This window comes from Gallinula chloropus, assembly GCF_964237585.1.
Source record: "Gallinula chloropus genome assembly, chromosome: 4".
Classification (NCBI taxonomy): domain Eukaryota; kingdom Metazoa; phylum Chordata; class Aves; order Gruiformes; family Rallidae; genus Gallinula; species Gallinula chloropus.
This window is the reverse complement of record NC_140088.1, coordinates 45518391-45539261: the sequence shown is the minus strand read 5'-3', so window position 1 is coordinate 45539261 and position 20871 is coordinate 45518391. Positions and strand designations below refer to the sequence as shown.

At 40.2% G+C, this 20871-nt stretch overlaps 1 protein-coding gene across 1 annotated transcript in view; it reads right to left on the bottom strand.

Moving 5' to 3' along the window:
- The window catches only part of SLC17A6 (solute carrier family 17 member 6), a gene marked incomplete at both ends in the record, with an annotated part of 30007 nt that extends 9576 nt beyond the window's left edge, over positions 1 to 20431 (bottom strand). The window contains 4 exons of the mRNA XM_084263423.1: positions 166 to 280; positions 15894 to 16012; positions 17190 to 17442; positions 20346 to 20431. Coding sequence (XP_084119549.1) covers positions 166 to 280; positions 15894 to 16012; positions 17190 to 17442; positions 20346 to 20431 — 573 coding nt within the window. The remainder of the gene's footprint in view (positions 1 to 165; positions 281 to 15893; positions 16013 to 17189; positions 17443 to 20345) is intronic.
- Positions 20432 to 20871: the final 440 nt, after the last annotated feature.

Here is a 20871-nt window from a genome sequence, read left to right as displayed (position 1 = left end):
ATGAAGGAAAATAAAATAGCTGTAATTCATACATTGCAATCCATTACATTGAAAATCAGTGATAATCCAAAAGCATTTTTTATTGCTCCCTGAAAATTTACAATAGCTAATTAAAGTTAACAAGCAGCTATCACATGTACTGGTTATGTAATAATTTTTCCATACCTCTACAAGGCCCTGCAAGATCCTAACAAAGATGACACACCCATAGTGCACCCTGGCTGCAGACGGTATTAACATGTTGAGGGAGGATGTCAGCAGGATAGCAGCACCAAATACTCTGCAAAAGTGGAGAAAAAAAGGGAAGGAAGTAACTTCAGTGTTGTTCCAATTGATTTATTCCACATATGCTCACATATCAATATCGATGTATTTATACATATGTTCTTTATGTAGGGAATATACTAACTGCTGGAGTGGATTAGTGTCTGCTTCCATCTAGTGTAATAACTTTTTTGATAAGAGGAAACATAGGGGTATATATCTATTCAGCATAATTTCCTAAGGAAATACATGTTACTCAGTCACAGGTATAGATCTTACTCTGCTTATACATCACCACTCTTTTGTTTAATTTTCACAACCAAATCTGATTGAATTCACTGCCTAGAGAAACTAGATCAAACCAAATGGTTTGCTACAACAGGTAGCCAAGTAAAAGAGAGACTCTTGTTAGTACTTTAATTGTAAGAATGTGGTACCATGCATTCACTGCTTCTAAAGCAAAAGACAGTCCATGTTTATAACAAAACATCAGGAGGAATTTAAAATAGAGCTGAGATTTTTCTTAGACACCAGAGTTATCTCATCCGGAAAGACATATCCATAGAAAACGGATCATTCTTTCTGTTGGGCTTTCAGAAGCTACTCTGGAATATTGCTGATTTTGATTCCAACAGTATCCTAGGAATTGCTTCCAGAAAAGTACATTCCAAGGTTTAAATGTGTGAAGTGATGACTCATTTTCAAAATTCCATGGCTTTGACTGAATTTTAATTTGATTCAATTAATATCTGCCTCTTGTAGGAGGAAGCCTTTTCTCCAGGATTATTATATCATTTTTTCATGTTCATTCATTCCTTCATTGTGGAAATAATCTTCACACACACACACCCCCTCTTTCAGTGGAACTACACAAAGGGATGAAGCCAGTAGCAATGCCTGGCCTCTTTCTTTATACAAACCAATGTAATGTTAAGATAAATCCTGGAGTTGTCTCAACATATGACATCACGGTATCTGATGTGGAACTGATTTGACAGAAACCTTTAACCTTAGCATGTGTTTTTCAGAAATTGGTACAGTGCCATAAGTTAGTGAGAAACAGACCTTGGGCTAAAAATGCAGAAAGCAGCAATAAGTTTCAAGATGAAAATTCTTCCCAAAGACATCTATGTTTCACATTGTCTGTTTAGAATTACAGCCTGAGATGGAGCTTTAAATAGCAAACTGCGTATACTCCACTTTTATTTGACTAATATTGAAGGGCAGCACAAAAAAGGATCTCGGTATGAGGAGGTACCTTTGTTAAATAGCTCTAAATCTGGTCTCCTCATTGTGTTCCCTGTGATCTCCATCTTGTATTAAACAAGGTCTAGCCGTCTGTGAAGCACATTTCTGGCTTTGTTTGGCAGCATGTTCAGTACATTTACTGGGACTGATTGGTGCATCTGTTTGTGTTGCACTGTGTGAACTATTTTGGCCTGAATTCTGTCTTTATTCTTAATTTCTTTATGTTTCTACTCCAAAAGCATGTGCAGTTCACTTCCTTACATTTTAATACCTGCCCCATATGTTCACATAAACCACAATGGCATCTTGCTTTTTGTTTGGGTTTTTTTCTTTATTTTTTAATGAGAAGAGTTTAGGAATCATGGGAACTTTGCTTGTGATATTTACAAATTCTTTTTTAAAATTAGCTGTTCTTTAAAGAGCAATATACTGTTATAAAGTTCGTCAAGAAAATCCTTTGTAATCAGGAAGAGAGGACTGTGTGGTTTGTAGCTTTTCCTGATTATCTTCTGAACAGATTCTTGGATAAAAGCCTAATGCAGCAAAACGTTTTTAGATTTGTGATTGTGCACAGAGTTGCTGCAGCAGATTCTTAGCTAGTGTCAATCAGTGCAACGCTTTCTAAATCACTTTTCCTGTTTAAGTCATTATTTAAAAATGCAATCTCTTTCTGAGGATGAGATTTGCAATATTGTTAAGGTCTGTAACTGTTTCTTCAAAGAAATTTACTCCAGTTTTTCAGATCTGTGTCTGAAATAATCTTGTGTTTACCACAACTGAAAGCTGTCTTTCCCAGAGTTGCCTTTGTTCTCATGTTCACTAAAAAGAAGCTCTTTCCTTGAGTCTGTCCCTTCCAGAAGAGAAAGGAAAATGTAATTTAAGAAATGATCAGACGTGCATCTTCAAAACAAAAACCTTGCCTGTATTTAGACACACAAGTACCAGTGAGCAGATAATTAAATAATTCCACAATGTCTCATGTAAGTCAATTCTCTCTCAGAACTATGCTTTATTGGAACAGCCTTCTCAAAGACAGGTCAGTTAAAAAATAAATCTTTCGTTATGTAAGTGTAGAATAAATTAGAAATATATTATTATTGTCAGGATTGGCTTTTTTATCCTTTTTCTTTAATGCATATTAAAATCAGTACTATGAATTCAGTGCATGCCTATTTTAGTGGGTCGGTTTCCTCTATAAAGTTTAGTAAAGAGCAAATAAATCTTCTTACATTTATTTGCTTTGCATCTCTTGATGCATAGCCATAAATATAATCAGTATTTCTCCTTTGTGCTCTTTGGTCTTGTTGCATTTATTTTACCTCCATAAATACTAAATTCTTTCTAACAGAATATTGTGATACAGTTCTGGGTTTTGTACAAACTTGTTATTTTATTGTTTTAAATATTTCTGCTAACTACATATATTATAATTTTGAACAAATAAGAATGATTTTCAGCTACAATAAATTTACATATATTTAAATATTTGTCACATTAGAATATCTTTAATTGGAAAATGATACATTCTGATTATTCCTAGGGTATTTCTAGGGCATTTTACTGACGCACACATCAAACCTCAAAATTGTGGTGGTCTTTTTTGCACTTACATTTTTGTTATGCTTATTAAGCTACTGATTTTATAATCTTATGCTCTTTAGTTTCATTTCTGTTTCTCAAACAGTTCTCATTTGTTCAATTTTACCACAGTTTCAGCTCCAAACATGGATTAGAAAGCATGTTTTTCTTTAAGATACTTATGATTCCATGGCACATGGACAGCATGCGGGGCTCCATAGATTTATTTGTTGCAACTGAAGATGCATTATGTTCATTCTCAGGCAGATGTAGTTTGCTGTTTAAAATAAGACTTTCAGGCTGTTTAGGAATGTTCATTCCTATCACACACTCCAGTGCATTTTTTTTATACATATATCTGTTTGCCCTCTTAATATTCCAATATCGTATTGAATGGACAGGTGTGGTCCTTACAGGATACACATTGTTAAAGCTGCTGTGCCCTGTTGTGCATTTCCTTAGTCTTTCCCTCTGTAGCAACATAGACTTGTGGAGAAGGCTCTATACCTCAAGCACAAACAGCACTAAAGTTCACGTGTTTTACAAAGTCAGCCAAGTTTTGCTGCACAGTGCCCTTTGGATTGAGCCTGGCCTAAGGATTCCATGTATCTGTGCTGTTGAATTTTCATTCAGAGGTATTCCTGAACATCCATTTCATACTGAGCATGCTCCATAGCCCACAAAACATGCTTTAAAGCCATGGCACAAATGAAGAGCTTTAGCAGACTGAAGATAAACTCTGGGCAAACTACAACATGACACAGAGACAGAGCAGGAGAGGCCAATGAAATTGCTGTCATTTTCATCCCTGGCACTAGGAGGGAATTAAAATGCCCTGACATGTCTTCAGCAGCCCTTAGACTTGAGGGAAAATTTCTTTCTGACCCAAAATCAGCAACAATGTAACTGTATATAGAAGAAAAAATTCATATACAGAAGACAAGAAATTAATAAATACAGTCATAGCATATCAAGGAGAGGAAAAGAAGGTAAATCCTGGTCCTCATAAGTAACCAGGAGAAGCCCTGAAACAAGAAATTAAGCTTTGCTTATCTGTTTCTAGACTTGGTAGTCTCAGTCCCAAAAGACAAAATCTAACAGTGATCCTCAGTGTTTTACTGACATTGGCATTATACAAACGTCATGAGCTGGGACTTAGTCCTCCTGTAATACAAGTAGTAATAATAGCAAAATCATACTTGACTAAGAGCCGTTTGGGATGGGAGCAGAGGAAGGAAATGACTCTGACAATTCAGGAGAAATGCTTAGAATGGAATGAGGTTGCAGGGGGAATCTTTTTGGGTTTCAAGCCAATTGGCTCATTTTTTTCTTTGGGGACAAACTAAAGAGAAAGAAATAGATTTATTTTCATCTCTGGATTTCTAATCTCTGCATCTGTGCGGCACCACTATTCTCATCTATGTTTTCAAGGCAATTCCATTCTGCATGGAAGTGCATTACAGATATTGTTACTCAGCTGGAAGAAGTGGCAGTTCAAAAAGTGAGCTGAGAACAGTGGGAGCACAGACACAGGCCAAATGCTGAGTGCCAGATGGGTGGCATATTGGGTTACACGTATGATATCTCGAAGTAAGGGGTCCTGGCTGGAAGCATCCTTTCACCCCAGTGGCTGGGAGTGAAAATTGCTTTAAAAACTTATTAAATCTAAACCCCCTTTCATACGTGCATGGGGATGAGTCCATTCCTCAGCTGTCTGAATCTTGTCTATTTCTATTTATGTAATTTTTAATATAATTGTCAAATTCCATTATTATCTTTGTCTCTGTTTGCTAAGTGGTCCAACTTTGTGAAAACTAAACTGTTATGGAAACCAAATAATGTGCCTGTTCTGACACGTATGAAGTACCTTGACTAAAGTTTTTGCATTAAAAAAAACCAAACAAAGAGTAATCCTGTATGTTCAAAGCAGCATTTTTAATATATATTTATTTAAAGAGAAAATAGGTAGGGGTGGAAACTAAACAGGAGTGAAACCATGAGTTTTCCTTGCAAAGTCTTCCCAATCTAATTTAAAGAGGAGATAAAAATTCTACCAATAAAAAAATAGATTTATTTAGAGTTTAGACTCCTTTGCCAGCTCAAGATTTCTAAAATTTATCTTTTACTCTGACTCTACCTACTATCATTCATCCTCCTTCTGCAAAAGGCCAACACCACAACATAGAACTATTATGTTGCATTTTTATACAACCCAAATATTTCTTGTCTGAGAGGAACTGCAAGGCTGAATGCTGGATTAAATGCTTCAATTTTTGAGTAAAACATCATGTCAGGGGAGGAACAGGACTGGCATTAGCTAGAACGCCTGTAGGCGTGCAGCAGTTTTTCAGAATTCTTCCTTCTGCAAATGTTGCCAGTGGTGACATCCTTTTTAATGTATTCTATTCTTTGAGTATTGCAGTAACTAAATATCTAGAAATTTCAAGGGTTTAGCTGCCAGTTAACACTTCCCTAGTGTATCTCTAGTCATATCAGGTGTGATGAGGGCCTTCTAAGGCTTTGATATGAAACATGAACATTTTGACAACCTGAATTTGTGGTTTGATCTGCCAGCTTTGAAGATAAATAAATCCCAAAATATTCACAAGTCTTTTAGCAAAGCAGACCATACCAGAACTGGATCAAGTACCAAAGTGAAATGCCATGCAGAGACCAAGTCAATATATATCAGTAACATAAGCCCTTTAGCCTGCTGCTTTCTCCAAGCCCCACTAGTGCTGCTTGACTCATGCAAGACAAACCAAGACCCTAAATAGTTTTGAGGCTGCACCTTCCAATTCCTGCTCACAGACCTATTTTTGATATTTCAGTGTGTATTTTATGAACACCTAGGACACTGTCAAATGTAAAAGACCCCTGGGTCATTAAATTGTGATCATTGCTCTTACCAGCAAGTGCCTTACAAGATCCTTTCATAAACAGATCAGGTTCCGTCTCAGAAGTCATTAGCATTTGCCCTACTTAATTTGGAAGCATTTCCAGCTTGTTACTTCCTACATCCAGTTGATATCTTGTACCCATGCTGGTTTGGTTTAGTGGTTTTAGTCTCTGTAGTTTAACCCAATAGCATTCCTTTCTTTCTTTTGCACCACTACGCAAGCCAGGCTCTCTTCATCCTGTCTATTTTTTATTCATTTCGTCATCCCACCAACCCTCTCTTACTCATGTCCACATTCATCTGGGGAATCTCTCAAACCTGCAGTTTCATCTTACAATTTATTATATCCATGTATGTCTAGATAAAGCTGACTCATTCCTTCTAGCTCATTAGCTTTGGGATGGATTGCTCTTTAAATACGTAATCTGCTAGATCATGTTTCAAACCAACACTGTCTCATTCAAATTACTTTACTGAGTTCCAAGGCTTAGGCTGTGATTCAACTGTCTCTGTTCATATAGAGATACATAACACAGTTATCAAAGAAATCATCTGTGGTTTGAATTTTGAAATGCTTTGTGGAGCTGATTGGGAGGATAACTGCTATCTGTTGAACTCGAAAGTTACGTCTGTACTTCTTTGTGGAGCGTTTTCTGATGTACAGGCCACATGTTACAACTGATTGTATCTGGACTGTTCAGGTTAAATGTAAATCGACTGTGACATCAGTGGTTTTCTGCAACAAACCTCAACAGCATTGCGTTGCATGAAATCTGGTGTACATATGGTATCGGGGTGAATTATCAAAGCAGGTAGAGGCGATTAAGGATACCTGTTGGAATTAACTGGGATTATGTCTGAAGCATATATGGGCTTTGTTTCAGAGCATTAGATTTTTTTCCATCTGAGAAGTATCCTGAGTATGAGGTACCATACATGTTGTAGGGATTCATGGAGGCTTGGAGAGAACCGGGATCAAAGTTCTTTGACAGAATTGACATGCCTGGATAATACAATCCAAATAAATTATATGGGCTTTTATAAGATGAAAGTGGCAGTTGTAATTTTATGTAAACTGTGCGGCAATTTTTCTACGGATACCAATTTCAAAGGATTTGGATCAGCGGAGGATGGAATGAAAAAATTCCAAATTTCAGATATACTCCTACTTTTAGGTATATTTGAACAAGCAGGGTCAAATTCTGGAATTTTTAGTCCTGAAAAAAAAAATTGTCAAGAATAAATCTAGTTCTCTGCATTCAGTATATTGAGGGCGACTGTTATTCTGCATCCAAGTAGTTCCAGAAATCCACATTTGTGGACTTGTACTAGTCAACTGAGAGTAATACAGGCATTTCTCAGTAACACAGAAAATAATATTTTAGTCTGTAATGTACTTGCTTGAGATTTGCTTGGAAGTTATAAATTTAACACCATTAATAAATGTTTTACTTGCTTTTAAGTTATGTAAATGCCAACAGTGCTCTTACTGACTTCTGAAAATATTAGCTTTCCTTGGTGATATATTTTGACAACTGTTTGCATTTTTTTCAGTTGATTCACTGTGCATCAATGTTTGCCTCCTTGACTGTGAACTGTAAGTAGCCACTCGTGGAATATTTACATTATCTATACTGACATTTATTAAATATATACTGTTATGTCACCATCCACCAGCTTTGTCACCTGGATAATCCCAATAATATTTCTCTTACACTAATCTTTTTAATTTGTAATCATGCTGATTACCCTTCCTGGGACAACTTATATTTCCTTTTATGTATTTGAAATGGACTAAGTGAAAATTAATCCAGTGTGGAGAGAAACTCTTTAGCTATTCTAGGACATGTATCATCATTCTGATTTTTCTCGAATATAGGCTGATTTCTGGATGACTCTGTTGGCCCCTCGACTGTAGACAAATTCTTGTGAAATGCCCATCCTGACAGTTTATGGCTTCATAAATGGTGGACAGAATATAGTGGGAGTTTTTTTGAATCAAACCTTTAATTTGTATAAAATGGTACAGGGCTAACAAAGCTGCTGTTATGCTATGAATATTGGAGTGGTTGATGAACTCAGCTGCCCAGCAAAACAGATAGAATGAGCTACCTCTGACATTAGAGGGGAACACTTGTTCCCAAGTGCCAGTCTTAGGTTGCACATGCTTTGTGAGAGAATTGCTTAAAACAGATCCTCCTTACTAATAGTCTGTCGCCAGAAGCTGTAGTATAGCAGCTCTATTTGGCTTTTTTAAAAACGTGATAAAGCAGGTTATTTTCATTTATATGTGTACAAGGGAGGACGGGGATGTGTCTGTGTGCCCTTCATACTAAATCCTATTATAAGCCCTTCATGAAGCATTAATATGTAAAAGCCAACCTCCCGCCATCTAATCTAGTATAATAAGGGCTTGGATACATTATTAATTTTTGTCACACATCTGAGGCCTCCTTTTATCAACCAAAAGCTCCATCCAAATCCCCCGTTACATCATTAAATTGTGAAAACAGCTTCATCATTCATGACAGAAAAGTGGAAGGACCCTGAGCCATATGGCAGAGGGACCAGCGGTACCAGCCACCCATAGATGTTTCCCCGGTCCCCTTCTTGCAGCGACTGCTGCTGAAAAGACCCTGCAATGCATTAGGGTGACAAAATCATCTTAGGGTTTTTATGCAAGATTGGCTTCTTTGCCTAGAAGCAAACAAACACACCACCAGTGCATGGGATCAGAGCCCAGTTTAATCTGCAGGATTTTGAATTGATTGTGAAAGGTGGGGTTGGCAAAGACAGCTTTGGGGGTTCTCTCTTACAGTGCAAGGTCAGTTTATGTCTTCAGAAATTGAGAAGATGGTTCTTCTCTAACCATCCACAAATTCCCTCGTCATGCTGTGAATTATACATTGTTTGCACATCAGAAAAACATACAGTAATGTCTACCTGCTAAAGGAGACTGAATCTTTTCCCTCTTTAAAACCTAAAAAATTTCTAGGAAATCTTTGGACTTGCATTTCAAAACCAATATTTTGCCTTACATTTTTTATGCTTCTTGCCATTAAAACTGACTTAGGGAGAAATATCCTGGTTTCACTGACACAGTTTCAGTGAAAATCTTTGGGACTCTGAGATGAGACGCACTGACATGCAGTTGTCTGAAATATCATTCAGTTTATTCATGCAAATAATCCTACTGGATTATTTGCTGGGAAGAAGGATCTAGCCCTCAACAACAAGATGAATGGCACTTTAAAAACAAAGATAAATTTGAAGTAAAAGGTTGATTTATATATTTTTGTTCATGTTAGAATGCAATAATGAAGAGTTCAACATAGATCAGAGATGATTGCATTGTAGAGAGATTTAGTAGTTATGTAGTGACAATTCTTAATACGGTGCCAGGATTTGCGATTTAACAGGTAATGAGAAACACATGTCATTATCAGAATTATAAGGTGACTTGAAATTTTATTCTATTCGTCTGTTTGTATTTCTTTGTGTAAGAGAGTTCTGATGTTTGAGTATATACAAGTGAGCTAAATCGGTCATTCAGCTTTGTTTCACCAGAAAAAGCCTGTGATTATTGCAGGTCTATTTCTGAAATAGTACTTGACACATACAGTCAAAACTGGCATTTCTATTTTAAATATGTAACTGTAAACTTGGGTATTAGTTCCCAATCGTGCGTAATCTAACAATGCTCATTAATGTCAGATAATCTTTCCTGATTTGCAGTAAGTGCTTAAACTGTTCACTTAGGAAATCAGTGAGGAAATAACTGCCACTGCATTTTGGTAATGCTTTTGATAGGGTGCAGGGATTGATTACAATTGGAGATTTCCAGCATGTTTATAAAAGAACTTTTTAAGAGTTCATTGGAAGCTGAAACATAATGGTATTTAAACTATCCTGAGATGAGATGGTAAAAATCAGTAGAGTTTCATAACTTTCCATATACATGTGACAGCACAGCAGGTAGTTTATTCACAGACAGCTGCAGCTTTGCAATAGCACGAATGTGGAATAGGAAATATTGATTTAAATAAAATTATTATATTGCTAGGTTAAAGACAAAATCAGTGCTTAGCTTTAAGGCCACCTAGACTGATACTCACCATGGCATTAACCCTTATGTTTCATTTGATTATCCCTTCTATTTTGCTTAATTATCCCCGTACTGAAAATATTTGTTTATAATAACTAAAATATAACCTCCAATTTAGGAATTTAACAACCAGAGAATAAGAATCTAGCATATAATTTCTCAGTTTGGACCAGTGATGACTAGTCATTATTGTTAGTATTTATGGGTTTTTTTAATTAAACTGGCTTTGATTTAATGATTCTTGTTTCTATGGAAACCACACATTTATACCCAGCCATTTTTTTCAGTAGTTACATGCATAGTTAGTAATCAAATTGCACCCTAGTAATTTTTTTATAATTTTAAATATGTACTGAAACAGTTCTTGCTTTTTAGTTCGCTATGTGACATTATATACTAGCATCTTTTAAGTAATTAAATATGTCTAAAAAGAAATCTAATTTTTCAACACGTGTATTAATATGCATGTACACAAATTACCCACAAAAGTCCAAAATCAGTGGATTCACTGACCTAAATACACTCACTGCACTAAAACCAGAAAAAAAGATTACATCAACTTCCTTATTAGAGCATCATGTGGTAAGTTCCTGATGCGTTTCTAGTTCAGCGTGGCTTAAGATCCCACTCAGTGTGACTGCTTTCCAGGGTGGTTTGCCACTCCCTGACGTTACTTTGCACTTGAGTGTTATATATAGTGACCAAAAGTCAGTTTACCGAAAGGTGTTTAATATATCACCTGATTATCTGGTCCTTTTTGTACCCACAAGTTTATCAGCATTTTTTTATACTCACAAAATGGATGATGAAATGTGAAGATCACTGTAGATCTTGTTTTAAAGGACAATTCAATAATATCATAATAGCATCTAAATCTTTGAAAGGTTCATTACCAATTAATTGTCAGTCTCCTGGTGTGATAGATACCACTAGTCTGGCTACAAGCACTTGCTTGGGTGTGCAAAATACAAAAATAAGGGTTTTCATCACATCACATGATGACCCAGGCAAACACCCCAAGTCACTCAGGGTCCCTTTACAGGCAGATATGTGCATATTCTGGGAGTGATGTGATACACCAGAGGTTGGAATAGTATTTCTTAACTCACTCCCTTAGCTAAACAGTACATATCTTCCTGGAGGAGCTCAAAGTCAAAAAAACCTGCACCAGTTTCCTGTTTACTATTTTCAAAGCATCAGAACAGCAAAATGTGTTTATGATGTAATTGGTAAGGTACTACAAAATAATGTAATTATTGAATGACATTTCTGAATTTCACACCAGAGTGTTGCATTCATTGCATTATTCCGGAACATTTAGACCTCTTGGCCATCGGTGTTTAAATGCATTCAATTTAAATCAAATTTTGAATCATAGCATCAAAGAAGCACCAAGCCACAAATTTCTCTTTCTTTGTATAAGATTTCAGTCACTGCAAATGATGATTGCTTTTTAAAATTTGTAAAGATTAGCTGAATTCTGATTAGCCCTGGCAAAAGTTCTTTTTGTGGGCTAAGTAGAAATTAAGACTAGTAGGGCTGGAGGACTGTAGGCATTTCATACTCTTTCTGTTCACATTGCATTGTAATCATGTAATGACAGCTCCTCTGGTGGGAGCCTCTGTAATGCTGCTGTTAAAACCTGTAGTTTAAGAGCATTGAAATGAGATTTATATGCTCTTAAATGGCATTAACTGCCATTATGAGTAGTAGCTCAGCTGATTAAATAGTGTGGATTCGTGGTAATAGGGCATCACATTTGAATTTTCATGTTTTCTTGTATTTTTCAAGGAAAAATACTTTTAAACAATGCAAAAGTAACTCAGTCCATTCCTTCCTTCCAAAAAACATGATCACACTAACCAAAATCCAGTGTGATTTTGTGAAACACATAGCACCAAATCACCAACAATCTCAAAAAAATCCCCCAAAACCTCTCACTCTTTATTCACCTTTTGGGGAGAAAGCTTTTCACTTACTAATCAGAAAGGGCTGTAACCCATAAGCATTTCTATTATTTAGGATGTGTCTCTGGAATCTGCATGTCTGTTCTTGCCCCTACAGTCTCAAAAGCTCTGGATCATAGCTGATGTTCTCTTGATAAAGGCAGTTACATAAATGTCTCTCCAGGGACCATGAGTTCTACTCCCAGTGTACTGCAGCCTGGGGAGAAAGGCACTTTTTTTAGTGAAAGGCTGCACATGTGTTAGAAGAGGTGAAGTAACCTAGATTAGTTGCAAACCTGGATGTCTGTGTGCCAAGATGCCTTCTGTAGCCTGCTAGAGCTTGCTCAGTACTCTCAGCTATCATCAGGTCATGCTTAATCAATGTTAAAGTTAATTGTTCGTTGTTCATTGAGAACTTAACCCTGAGAAAATGTATAGCTGTAATGAACCCTGCCCATGGGACTCTGCATTGCACTTCCTTTGTTCCCAGATCTGCTGTGGTCATTTGCACAGTGCTTCCGGACCAGCATCTTCCAGACACAGAGCCTCCTCCAGGAGGAGAGGTCTCTAGTGTCTTGTGGCAATAGGGAATCCTCCTCTATTTTCACATCCTACTCAAGGGATGCAAGTTTAAAGCTTTGCTGACTGCACATGAGGGGAATCCTAAGGCCCAATCCATGTCTTTTGTTAAAATAATGTTGTCTGCAACACATACATGTTCTCCCATTCCTGCAGGAGTCAATAGAAGTTGATAACGTTCAGGAGCACTGACCTTTGTAACGTGTTTGCTTAAATTCTGTTGACCACCTGAGGGGTAAATGCTCAGGTGACATGTTGTTTCTGTCTTTTCTCTGGAACTTTTGAACACAGTTTTGTTTGGACTTGTTGGTACTACAGCAGTGTAAATACACCTTTTAGAAATAAAGCATTTGTCTTAGTGTTGGTCTGAAAATACTCCATAACAGAAAGTCCTCAATTATGCAATGTGAGAGAAAGTGAGCTCCATGCTATCATTCCCATTTATTACTTGTAGATCTGTAAATCACTACATCTGACCTGTCAGAAGTAATGGGGAGCTGTGTGTGATAAGACCAATGGGTCAAGGCAGAACAGAGTAACCATGCAGCAACAGCCTTGAGTCTTACAATTAGCAAAGGATGTCTGTAAAACGCTACCCATTGACACATTCAGTTTAAGAAATTAGATTAGAGAGTTCAGAGCTCAGGGCTGCTAATTCTTGATTGGCAGCAAGCACTTTTAAATGGGGTCAGAATGAAAATAAAGGGTTTCAGCCTATCTTGAAATTGATGCATTGTGTGTAGAAAGGTTTTCTTGATATCATGGAGGAGTCATTTCTTCCATGGGTTATACCTTAGAAACACTTTCAAATTATGTCAACCCAATCTCTATAATTGGTTGCTAGACTGAATTTTAATGTCAAGCAAACTCGGTGCCATACACTCAGCAGCTGCCTGTCAATAACAAACTAAACTCACAAAGCACACCTTAACCTTTGTCCCAGTTTCCTTCCTTGACACTCTTAGCAGTTGGGAGTCAGTTTTAAATCCATGCTCTCTTTTCCATGTAATCAATCTCCCCTTCCTGGGTATGAATCTCATTAAAATCCCCCATTTTCTTGAGCTCAAGACTGAGTGTCTCACAGACCATCTTGAATCTGATGATGCTATTCTAGAGCCTATTATTTTTTATGTACAGCATATCTAAACCTTGCTTTTCTGTATAAATTCAGACTTGCTCTGAAGGCAAAGGAAACCATTGACATCATGGAGATATTCAGTGAGGTTTGTAAATAGTTAAAAAAGTTATTTGACTGTCATCAGTCACATTGTGAAGGGACCAGTTGTGGCTGTAGGGTAAGACATGTAAATCAGCAGAGATTTGTAGTAGCTCATACTCAATGCTGTAGGCCTCCAGGACTGTGTACTCACTTGTCTGATTTTTTTTCTCTTGGAAAAGGTATGGACATCAATCCTTGCACCCTACCTTTGGGGGTGCCACTTTACCCTACTATCCTGCTCCTTTCAAGTTGCACATGTAGTATTCAGGAACTAACTTGTATTTTCACCTCCTCAATACCCTGTTTTTCTAACAACTCAGCACTCTGCTCTCTGCCATTTTTATCTACAAACTAAATATGAATCACAGCCATTATCCATACTTTACTATTTGCAATTGCTGGCATGTATGTTATAGCTAGTTCCTTAATGAAATCTGTGATTTACGTCATGTAGTCGTCTGCCTTGTATTTGAGCTGTCTCAGAGGTTTCCACAATAGTAATAACTAAGGACTAGTCTGTGAAAATTGCCGAGTTAAAATACACCCAGGTTAATAAGTGGAACTTCTCTCCATTCACATTCATGTAAATGTTTGTGAAGAGGAGGAAGATTTGATTCATATATACCAGGTTGTATTTCCTTTATTGAGTTTTCCTGGGAATGTCCCTGCCATTGTCTTGCAAATCTTTGTAGTTACACCACTTTGAATCCGGATTGATTCAAATGACTTTACTGATGCTACTCCGCTGAATGAAGACAGGATTTTTGTTTCTTCGAGTCAAATTCTGCAGTCTTTACTCAAGCAAAATTCCAATCAATCCTAGGGTGTTACAGACTGTAAAGATGCAGAAATGCTCTAAGGAGGAATAAACAGCCCTTTAACTGGCTGTTAATTGTTGTTTGGAACAGCCTTTTACATTTCTGAGCCGTTATCAGAAAGACAGCACGTGTGAACAGACAGGCAATGAATGAGAGTTTAATGAGTGCTGCGTTTTGTTTTATTTGCTTTAAAATTAGTGATATTAGGCTTATCTCAGTTGCAGAGCATGTCTACATTAATAAATACTCATTATTTTAAACGTAAATCTCTGTCTAAAGGGTATTTTTGCCGTAGTTCCCCTCTTCCCCCATCCCTTTCTCAAACGAACACAACTAAGCTTTTTCACCAGGCAAAGCATCTCTGCTTATCCAGGCCTACCCTTGATGTTGCACGCTCCTGAGAAGAGTTAAAGGTATATATTGCTGATTTCAGTATCCATCCCTACTTAGTTTGTTATTGTTTTGAAGAGTGGCACTAGGACCTTGGCTACTTCAGCGAAGGCTGAGCCTACGGAATTAAGCACGAATGTGAAAGCCTCATGTGTCTAGAATACTCAGTGGATCTAATTAACAGGTAGAATCTCACCCTGGGTGCTTGAAAAATTGCCAGACACCATAGAAACGAGTCCTTAAGTCCCCGCACCATCTGCACTTTCTTTTCATTGTGGAAGTCTCATTGAAACATGTTTTTCGACCGTTCTAAATTCATTTGTGGGTTAATGGAAAATTCCTGCTGATGGTTTCCCTTTTTAGTGAAATAAAAAAATCATTAAATTCTTGTTCATCGTGGAAAAAAAAATATATATCTCAAGCCTCGATGAAATAACGAATCATTGGATTTGCCTCTGAATACGAGTTGTTTGTATATATCATTGACACAGCCTCCTTAAATGACTTATTAAAGGAAAAAAAACCCACCACGATATACCCCTCGCAAACACAGAAGGGAGTTTGAAGGCGGGTGATCAATGAGTGCATCATCACACCCGCATCTCCAGATTTCACGCAAGTGTTGCTTCCTTATTTAACGCGACTGACTGAACCGGGGGGGGAGGTGGGGGGTGGTGGTGCAGGGAAGCCCCGGCTGCGGCGGTCCTGGCCGTCCTGCCGTGTCCCGGCTCCCGGGGGGAGACAGTGGTTGCGGCCGGGAGGCGCTCCCTCGCCGCTGCCCCTAGCTCCCCGGCCGCCTCCCGCTCGGACTCGTACACGACCCTGGGGCTGTTCAGGCCGTCGTTACCTGTTAGCTGCCAGTCGGGACGAGATATACCCGCCGGGGATTTGGGTGATTATGTATCCCCAGAAAAAAGAGCCGTGGATCATGCCGACTGTTTCAGGATCCCAATTAAACTTCGCTTTCTTCCAACGCAAGGGACGGGGAGAGAAGGAGAGAAAGAGAAGAAGGAGGCTGTAATCGTGCCAGATTAAAGCATTCGTCCGCAGTAACTTCTTACGGGGCAGCCGGCGGCGGGAGAGGGTGGGGAGTGGGGAGATGAGGGTTTCTGACTCCGGCTCTGGCACTTGGCGGCCGGGACAGGGGGACACGGACCCGCGGCGCCCAAAGACGCGCGCTCTGCGTTAGCCCACCACAGCAAATCCTCTAGCAGCCGGCCGGATAAACAGCAAAACAAATTGAATAGCAGCAATGAAACCAGCACCGTCTGTGCCTCTCCGCGGGACGCGAGAGCCCTGTGTGCCGGGGTCCGCGGGGCCGAGCTGGGGCAGCGCAGAGCCTCTGGGACCCTCTGGACCACCCGGCTGCCGCCGCACCGCCTCGGAGCCGTGTATCCGGGCTTGCAGGGCGTCGCCTGCCCTCACGGCTGTGGCCGGAGGCACCTACCTCTTGCCTGTGCAAGGAGTAAGCTACAGGAGTTTCGCTGTCTCCGGACTTGTGTATTTACACTCGTTTCTATTCAACATTCACCTCTTTCTCGTTAGGCTATAACCCGCTTTAAAAAGGGTCTTATCATTTAACGCCTTTTAACTACGCAAATTCTTTCACCTTGCTGTTTCCAAACATTCCTGCACAAACCTCCCCGTCTCTGTTACCGTGCGGCGTATCCGCTGGCAGTCGCGAATTCGCCGCCCTCCTTCCCCAACCCCTAAATTTGTTTTACGAGATATCTGCATTATTCAAGGTAGTATACAAAAGTAAATCAAAATAAAAAAAAACAATAATAACAAAAAACACCACAAAAACACACCCAAACCCCCCCCCCCCCCCGAAAACCAAAACCCCAAACCCACAACCAATGAATGTGCCCGCAAATTACTACCTCAAAATGTGGCTAGGAACAGAAAAGGAAAATGGGAATAATCGGTAGAAATTGTTTCTCCTTCAGGAATGGGGTTTCCGTCCCACAAAGGGCGGCGGCGGGGCCGGGGAGTGAGAGGGGAGCTGCCTGCCCCGGGACCGGGGAGCACCGCGGCGGGCTGAAGCGGCGAGGGGGGAATGCCCCAAAATCTCCTGCGCTAAGGTGCTTGACCTGGGAGTTGTACTAGGAGGACATGAGATTTACGAGGTAAGAGTTCCCACCTCTTTAATAATTTTTCCTCCTCGGTGTATGGTGCTGTTATTGACCATATCCACGATGGCCACTCCCAAGTTACATCGGATCCCGAAGGAAATGCAGAATCCTAGTCCACTCATGATGGCTATGATGTACCTCCGGGGCAACCCGAAGCAGGTACAGTCACACAGCGGTGCTTTCTTCTCTGGCATTTCCATGGGCTTTCCATCTTCCGTCAGCTCGATGGTGTCCCCGGGCTTCTGCCTCTTCTCTAGGACTCTGCCCGACAGAAGGAAGGAAAGTCAAGCCCTGAACACACAGCCACTTCGGATAGCTGAAGGCTTAAGTTCACCAGTCCCCCCGCCCCTTTGGCTCCGTTTGGGTGGATTTGAGGATTTATTCCTTGTTTTTCATTCACCTTCAGCTGTTCTTTAGCTATGACCTGTGGGAGTCACGATTAGTCATCCCCAACTCCCCCCGCCACCCCGCCGCAGAAGCCCAGGGAGGAGCTCTAACTGAGAATTGCTCATCTATCATTAAAGACTTCTGCTTAAATATGTAGGATGCATTAAGAAGACATCATCTGTAACCACTGCAGAGGCGCCATGTTGGGTGGCCCAAGCTTCGGTATGGAAACCGAAACAGTCTTTTGGAGAAGGGCTTTTTTGCCTCCTTGCTGTATTAGAAACTCCAAGGGGGGGGCGAAGGGGGGTGTGTGGGGAGGAATGATCTTGATTTGTGTCTCACTTCAGATCTGGGAACAAAAGAAATGGTAACAGAAGGGGGGAGGGGGGGGGAAGGAAGGAAGAAGCGGGGGCGAGAGGAATATTGCTACTTATTTTAGATTTGCAAAATGGCTGTCACATGCAGTGGAAGAAAACATGACTGTCTTTAGAGATGTGGCAGTTCCGGAGAGTCTTTCCAAAAGACTGCATCTGTTCTGCTGCGCGGTGTGAGCCTGTGATCGCTTCGCAGGTTTAGACTCCCAAGACCGGCTTTAAACTCGATCTCATTGCCCCCACTCCCTTGTTTTACATGAGAATCCTATCTCCTAGGAAACAATGTGCAGGAATCTGAAGGGAAATTGTTATTTGCAGCGACTTCGAATCAACAGGGGAAAAAAAGGGAAAAAACAAATCCCCCGACATCCACGAAAAGTGATTTAGAATATTTCGTTTTATTTCTTTGCTGTGAAAACTTTAAAAATGAGGTGTCGTAGGATCGGATTTATCGAATAGGTGTCCCATGCTGAATCTCTTTTGTAGTCACTGAGATACCTAAAAGACAGCAAACCCAACCGCTTCCATCCTAGCTCCATGGCCTCGAGGATGACCATTTCCCGACACCCTGGACTCTTCTACCGCTGCTCTCACCCCTGCTCTGACTGTTGTCTCACGTCAGAAATTCTCCTCGGAGGAACATCTCTTCGAAGTTAACTCACCCGGCTAATGGGGCAGTAACAATTAGCAGAATCGGGCTCAAAAGGATCTCAGTGTTTCGGAGAAAATCCGTGTTTTCTCGCCGACATCCTCCCGATTTTCCTTTGTTGGGAGAGTTATTCCCATTTTTAAAGACAGCAGCGTTAAGAAATGTCTTAAAGTTTTGAATAAAATTTTTAAAAAAATTCAAAATTCGTTCATGCGAATAAAGGGTGAGGTAGAAGTGTCTTCTGAACGGGCTTCTTGTCCTCGGGAAGACACTGGAAATCAGTGTGTAAAGGACAGGAAAGCTGGTTTAATTTTAAGAATCGGAAAGTAATAGTTTAGTGCCCTGCGTTGAGAAACATTTGAGAAATCGCGCATTTGTTAACCAAGGGGGGAAATTCAAATGTGGTTTTGCTGGAGAATACAAACACCGTTTCTCCATTATTCATCGTGTGACTATATAAAAGACAGTGGACATGATCTCGTTTTATTTATATGTTGTAGAGCCTTTTAGGGAGAAAAAAGATGTTTATTTCCTTATTTATATTTTAAGCGGTTATTAAGGACTATCAGTAATTCTTTTTCTTTATCTGACTATTGAAAATTATTTAAATATGACTTGCACGATATTCACTCTGTTTCTGGTGGCTTCGGTTCTGCTCGCGGCATTTCAAAAATTGTACCTTTCCTACAAAAATGGAAATCTTAATTTTGTCTTTATGACTTGAGTGATATGTCCCCTTTCCTGAAAATGGCAGCAGAAGTTGTGACTCATGCTGTGGAACAGCCTTGTGCCTGTGCCCAACACTGCCGCATAGGTATGGAAAAAAGACTTTTACGTGACCTGCCCTAGGCAGATAAATCCGCAGTTACCTTTCATCTGTAATAGGGGAAAAAAACACACCCCACTCTTCGGGGTAATTTCTAGCAGGGGACACAATCGAAAATACATTGGAATTTCACAGACTATTCTCAAACGTCCTGGAGATCACTGAAGTCACCAGACTGGATGGAGCAGGATGTGTCTGTCAACTTTAGTACATACACTTTTTAGGTATGCGAGAATTCGGACTTGTTTTTCTGTGTGTACAGGGCTAGAAGATGATAGATATGTTCTGCACACGCGGAAAAATACTGTTGAGTGATGCTTTTGAGTGTAGCAATTGCAGATGTGCATTACTTATAAGACAAGTAGATGCTTCTCAAGGCAGACTGATAAATAATTAAACACATTCCTCTATATGTTTCAGCTTCAGGAAGGAAAAAAACCCGTTCGGATATCAATTATTTATACATCTCCACGTTTATCTTCCTCTGACGACGAATTACACAAGGGACAAGACTAATCGAAACCAGGAAAAAATTATTATTATTTTTAATGATTGGTTAGGGCAGGGGCAAAGATGCTGTGACTGCATTGCAAAATTAACACAGAACAAAAATACAGGGGGCTGCTCTCTCCCCTGATTATCATTTCAAGATGGGATTCTGTTTTTGTGAGAGAAAGACAGGGTAATCTTTCGCTACATATTTAGTGACACCATCAACGAATCAGATAGAGAAGTTACGAGGGTGCCATATTGCGAAGCTTCAGCGCTAGTTTCCAGGATCCAGATTATATCAGCAGTATCTCAACAGCTCCCAGCCCCTCCACCACCAGCCTCCCCAAAGCATTCGACCCCCTTCCGCAGCTGGCAGTTAAGAGAAGCTTCCGATTATTTCTAGGAAGCAGAGCCCTGTAAGACATCCCAGTCTTACCTGTAGAGTTGACCGAGCGATTTTCCAGCAAAATTCTTCAATCCCTCCTTGCCAGGGGTCAAAATCCTTTGTTTTACCGACTCCATTCCTGTAGGGATGCTCGCTGGATTCTGCTCTTCTGTGGTTTGGGCAGCGCTACGAGCAACGATGGATCATATTGGTTTAATCTCTTAACTTCCCTCCCTCATTAAATGGCTAGCAGTGCACCTCCGGGTAAAAGGGAGAGTGAGAGAAAGCGTGCGCGCTTGTGTGTGTGTGAGAGAGAGGGAGAGACGGCGTGCGGAGCCGGGGTGGGGGGGGAAGCGGGGGGGCGAGGGCGAAGGCGAGGGAGCGCGCCTGTGTGCGGCGGCGAGCGGGGAGTCTGGGAGCGCTGCAGGCAGCCCCCGGCTTTCCCGGCAGCGCGGAGTTGCCAGGCACGGTCAGAAAGTCTTCTCGGCCTTGCAGGGCTCAGTGGCGGCGGGCGGAGGCAGTGCCATGCCCGGCTGGGAGGGGACGGAGATCTCTTTGCGGGAGCGTTTCAAAGCAA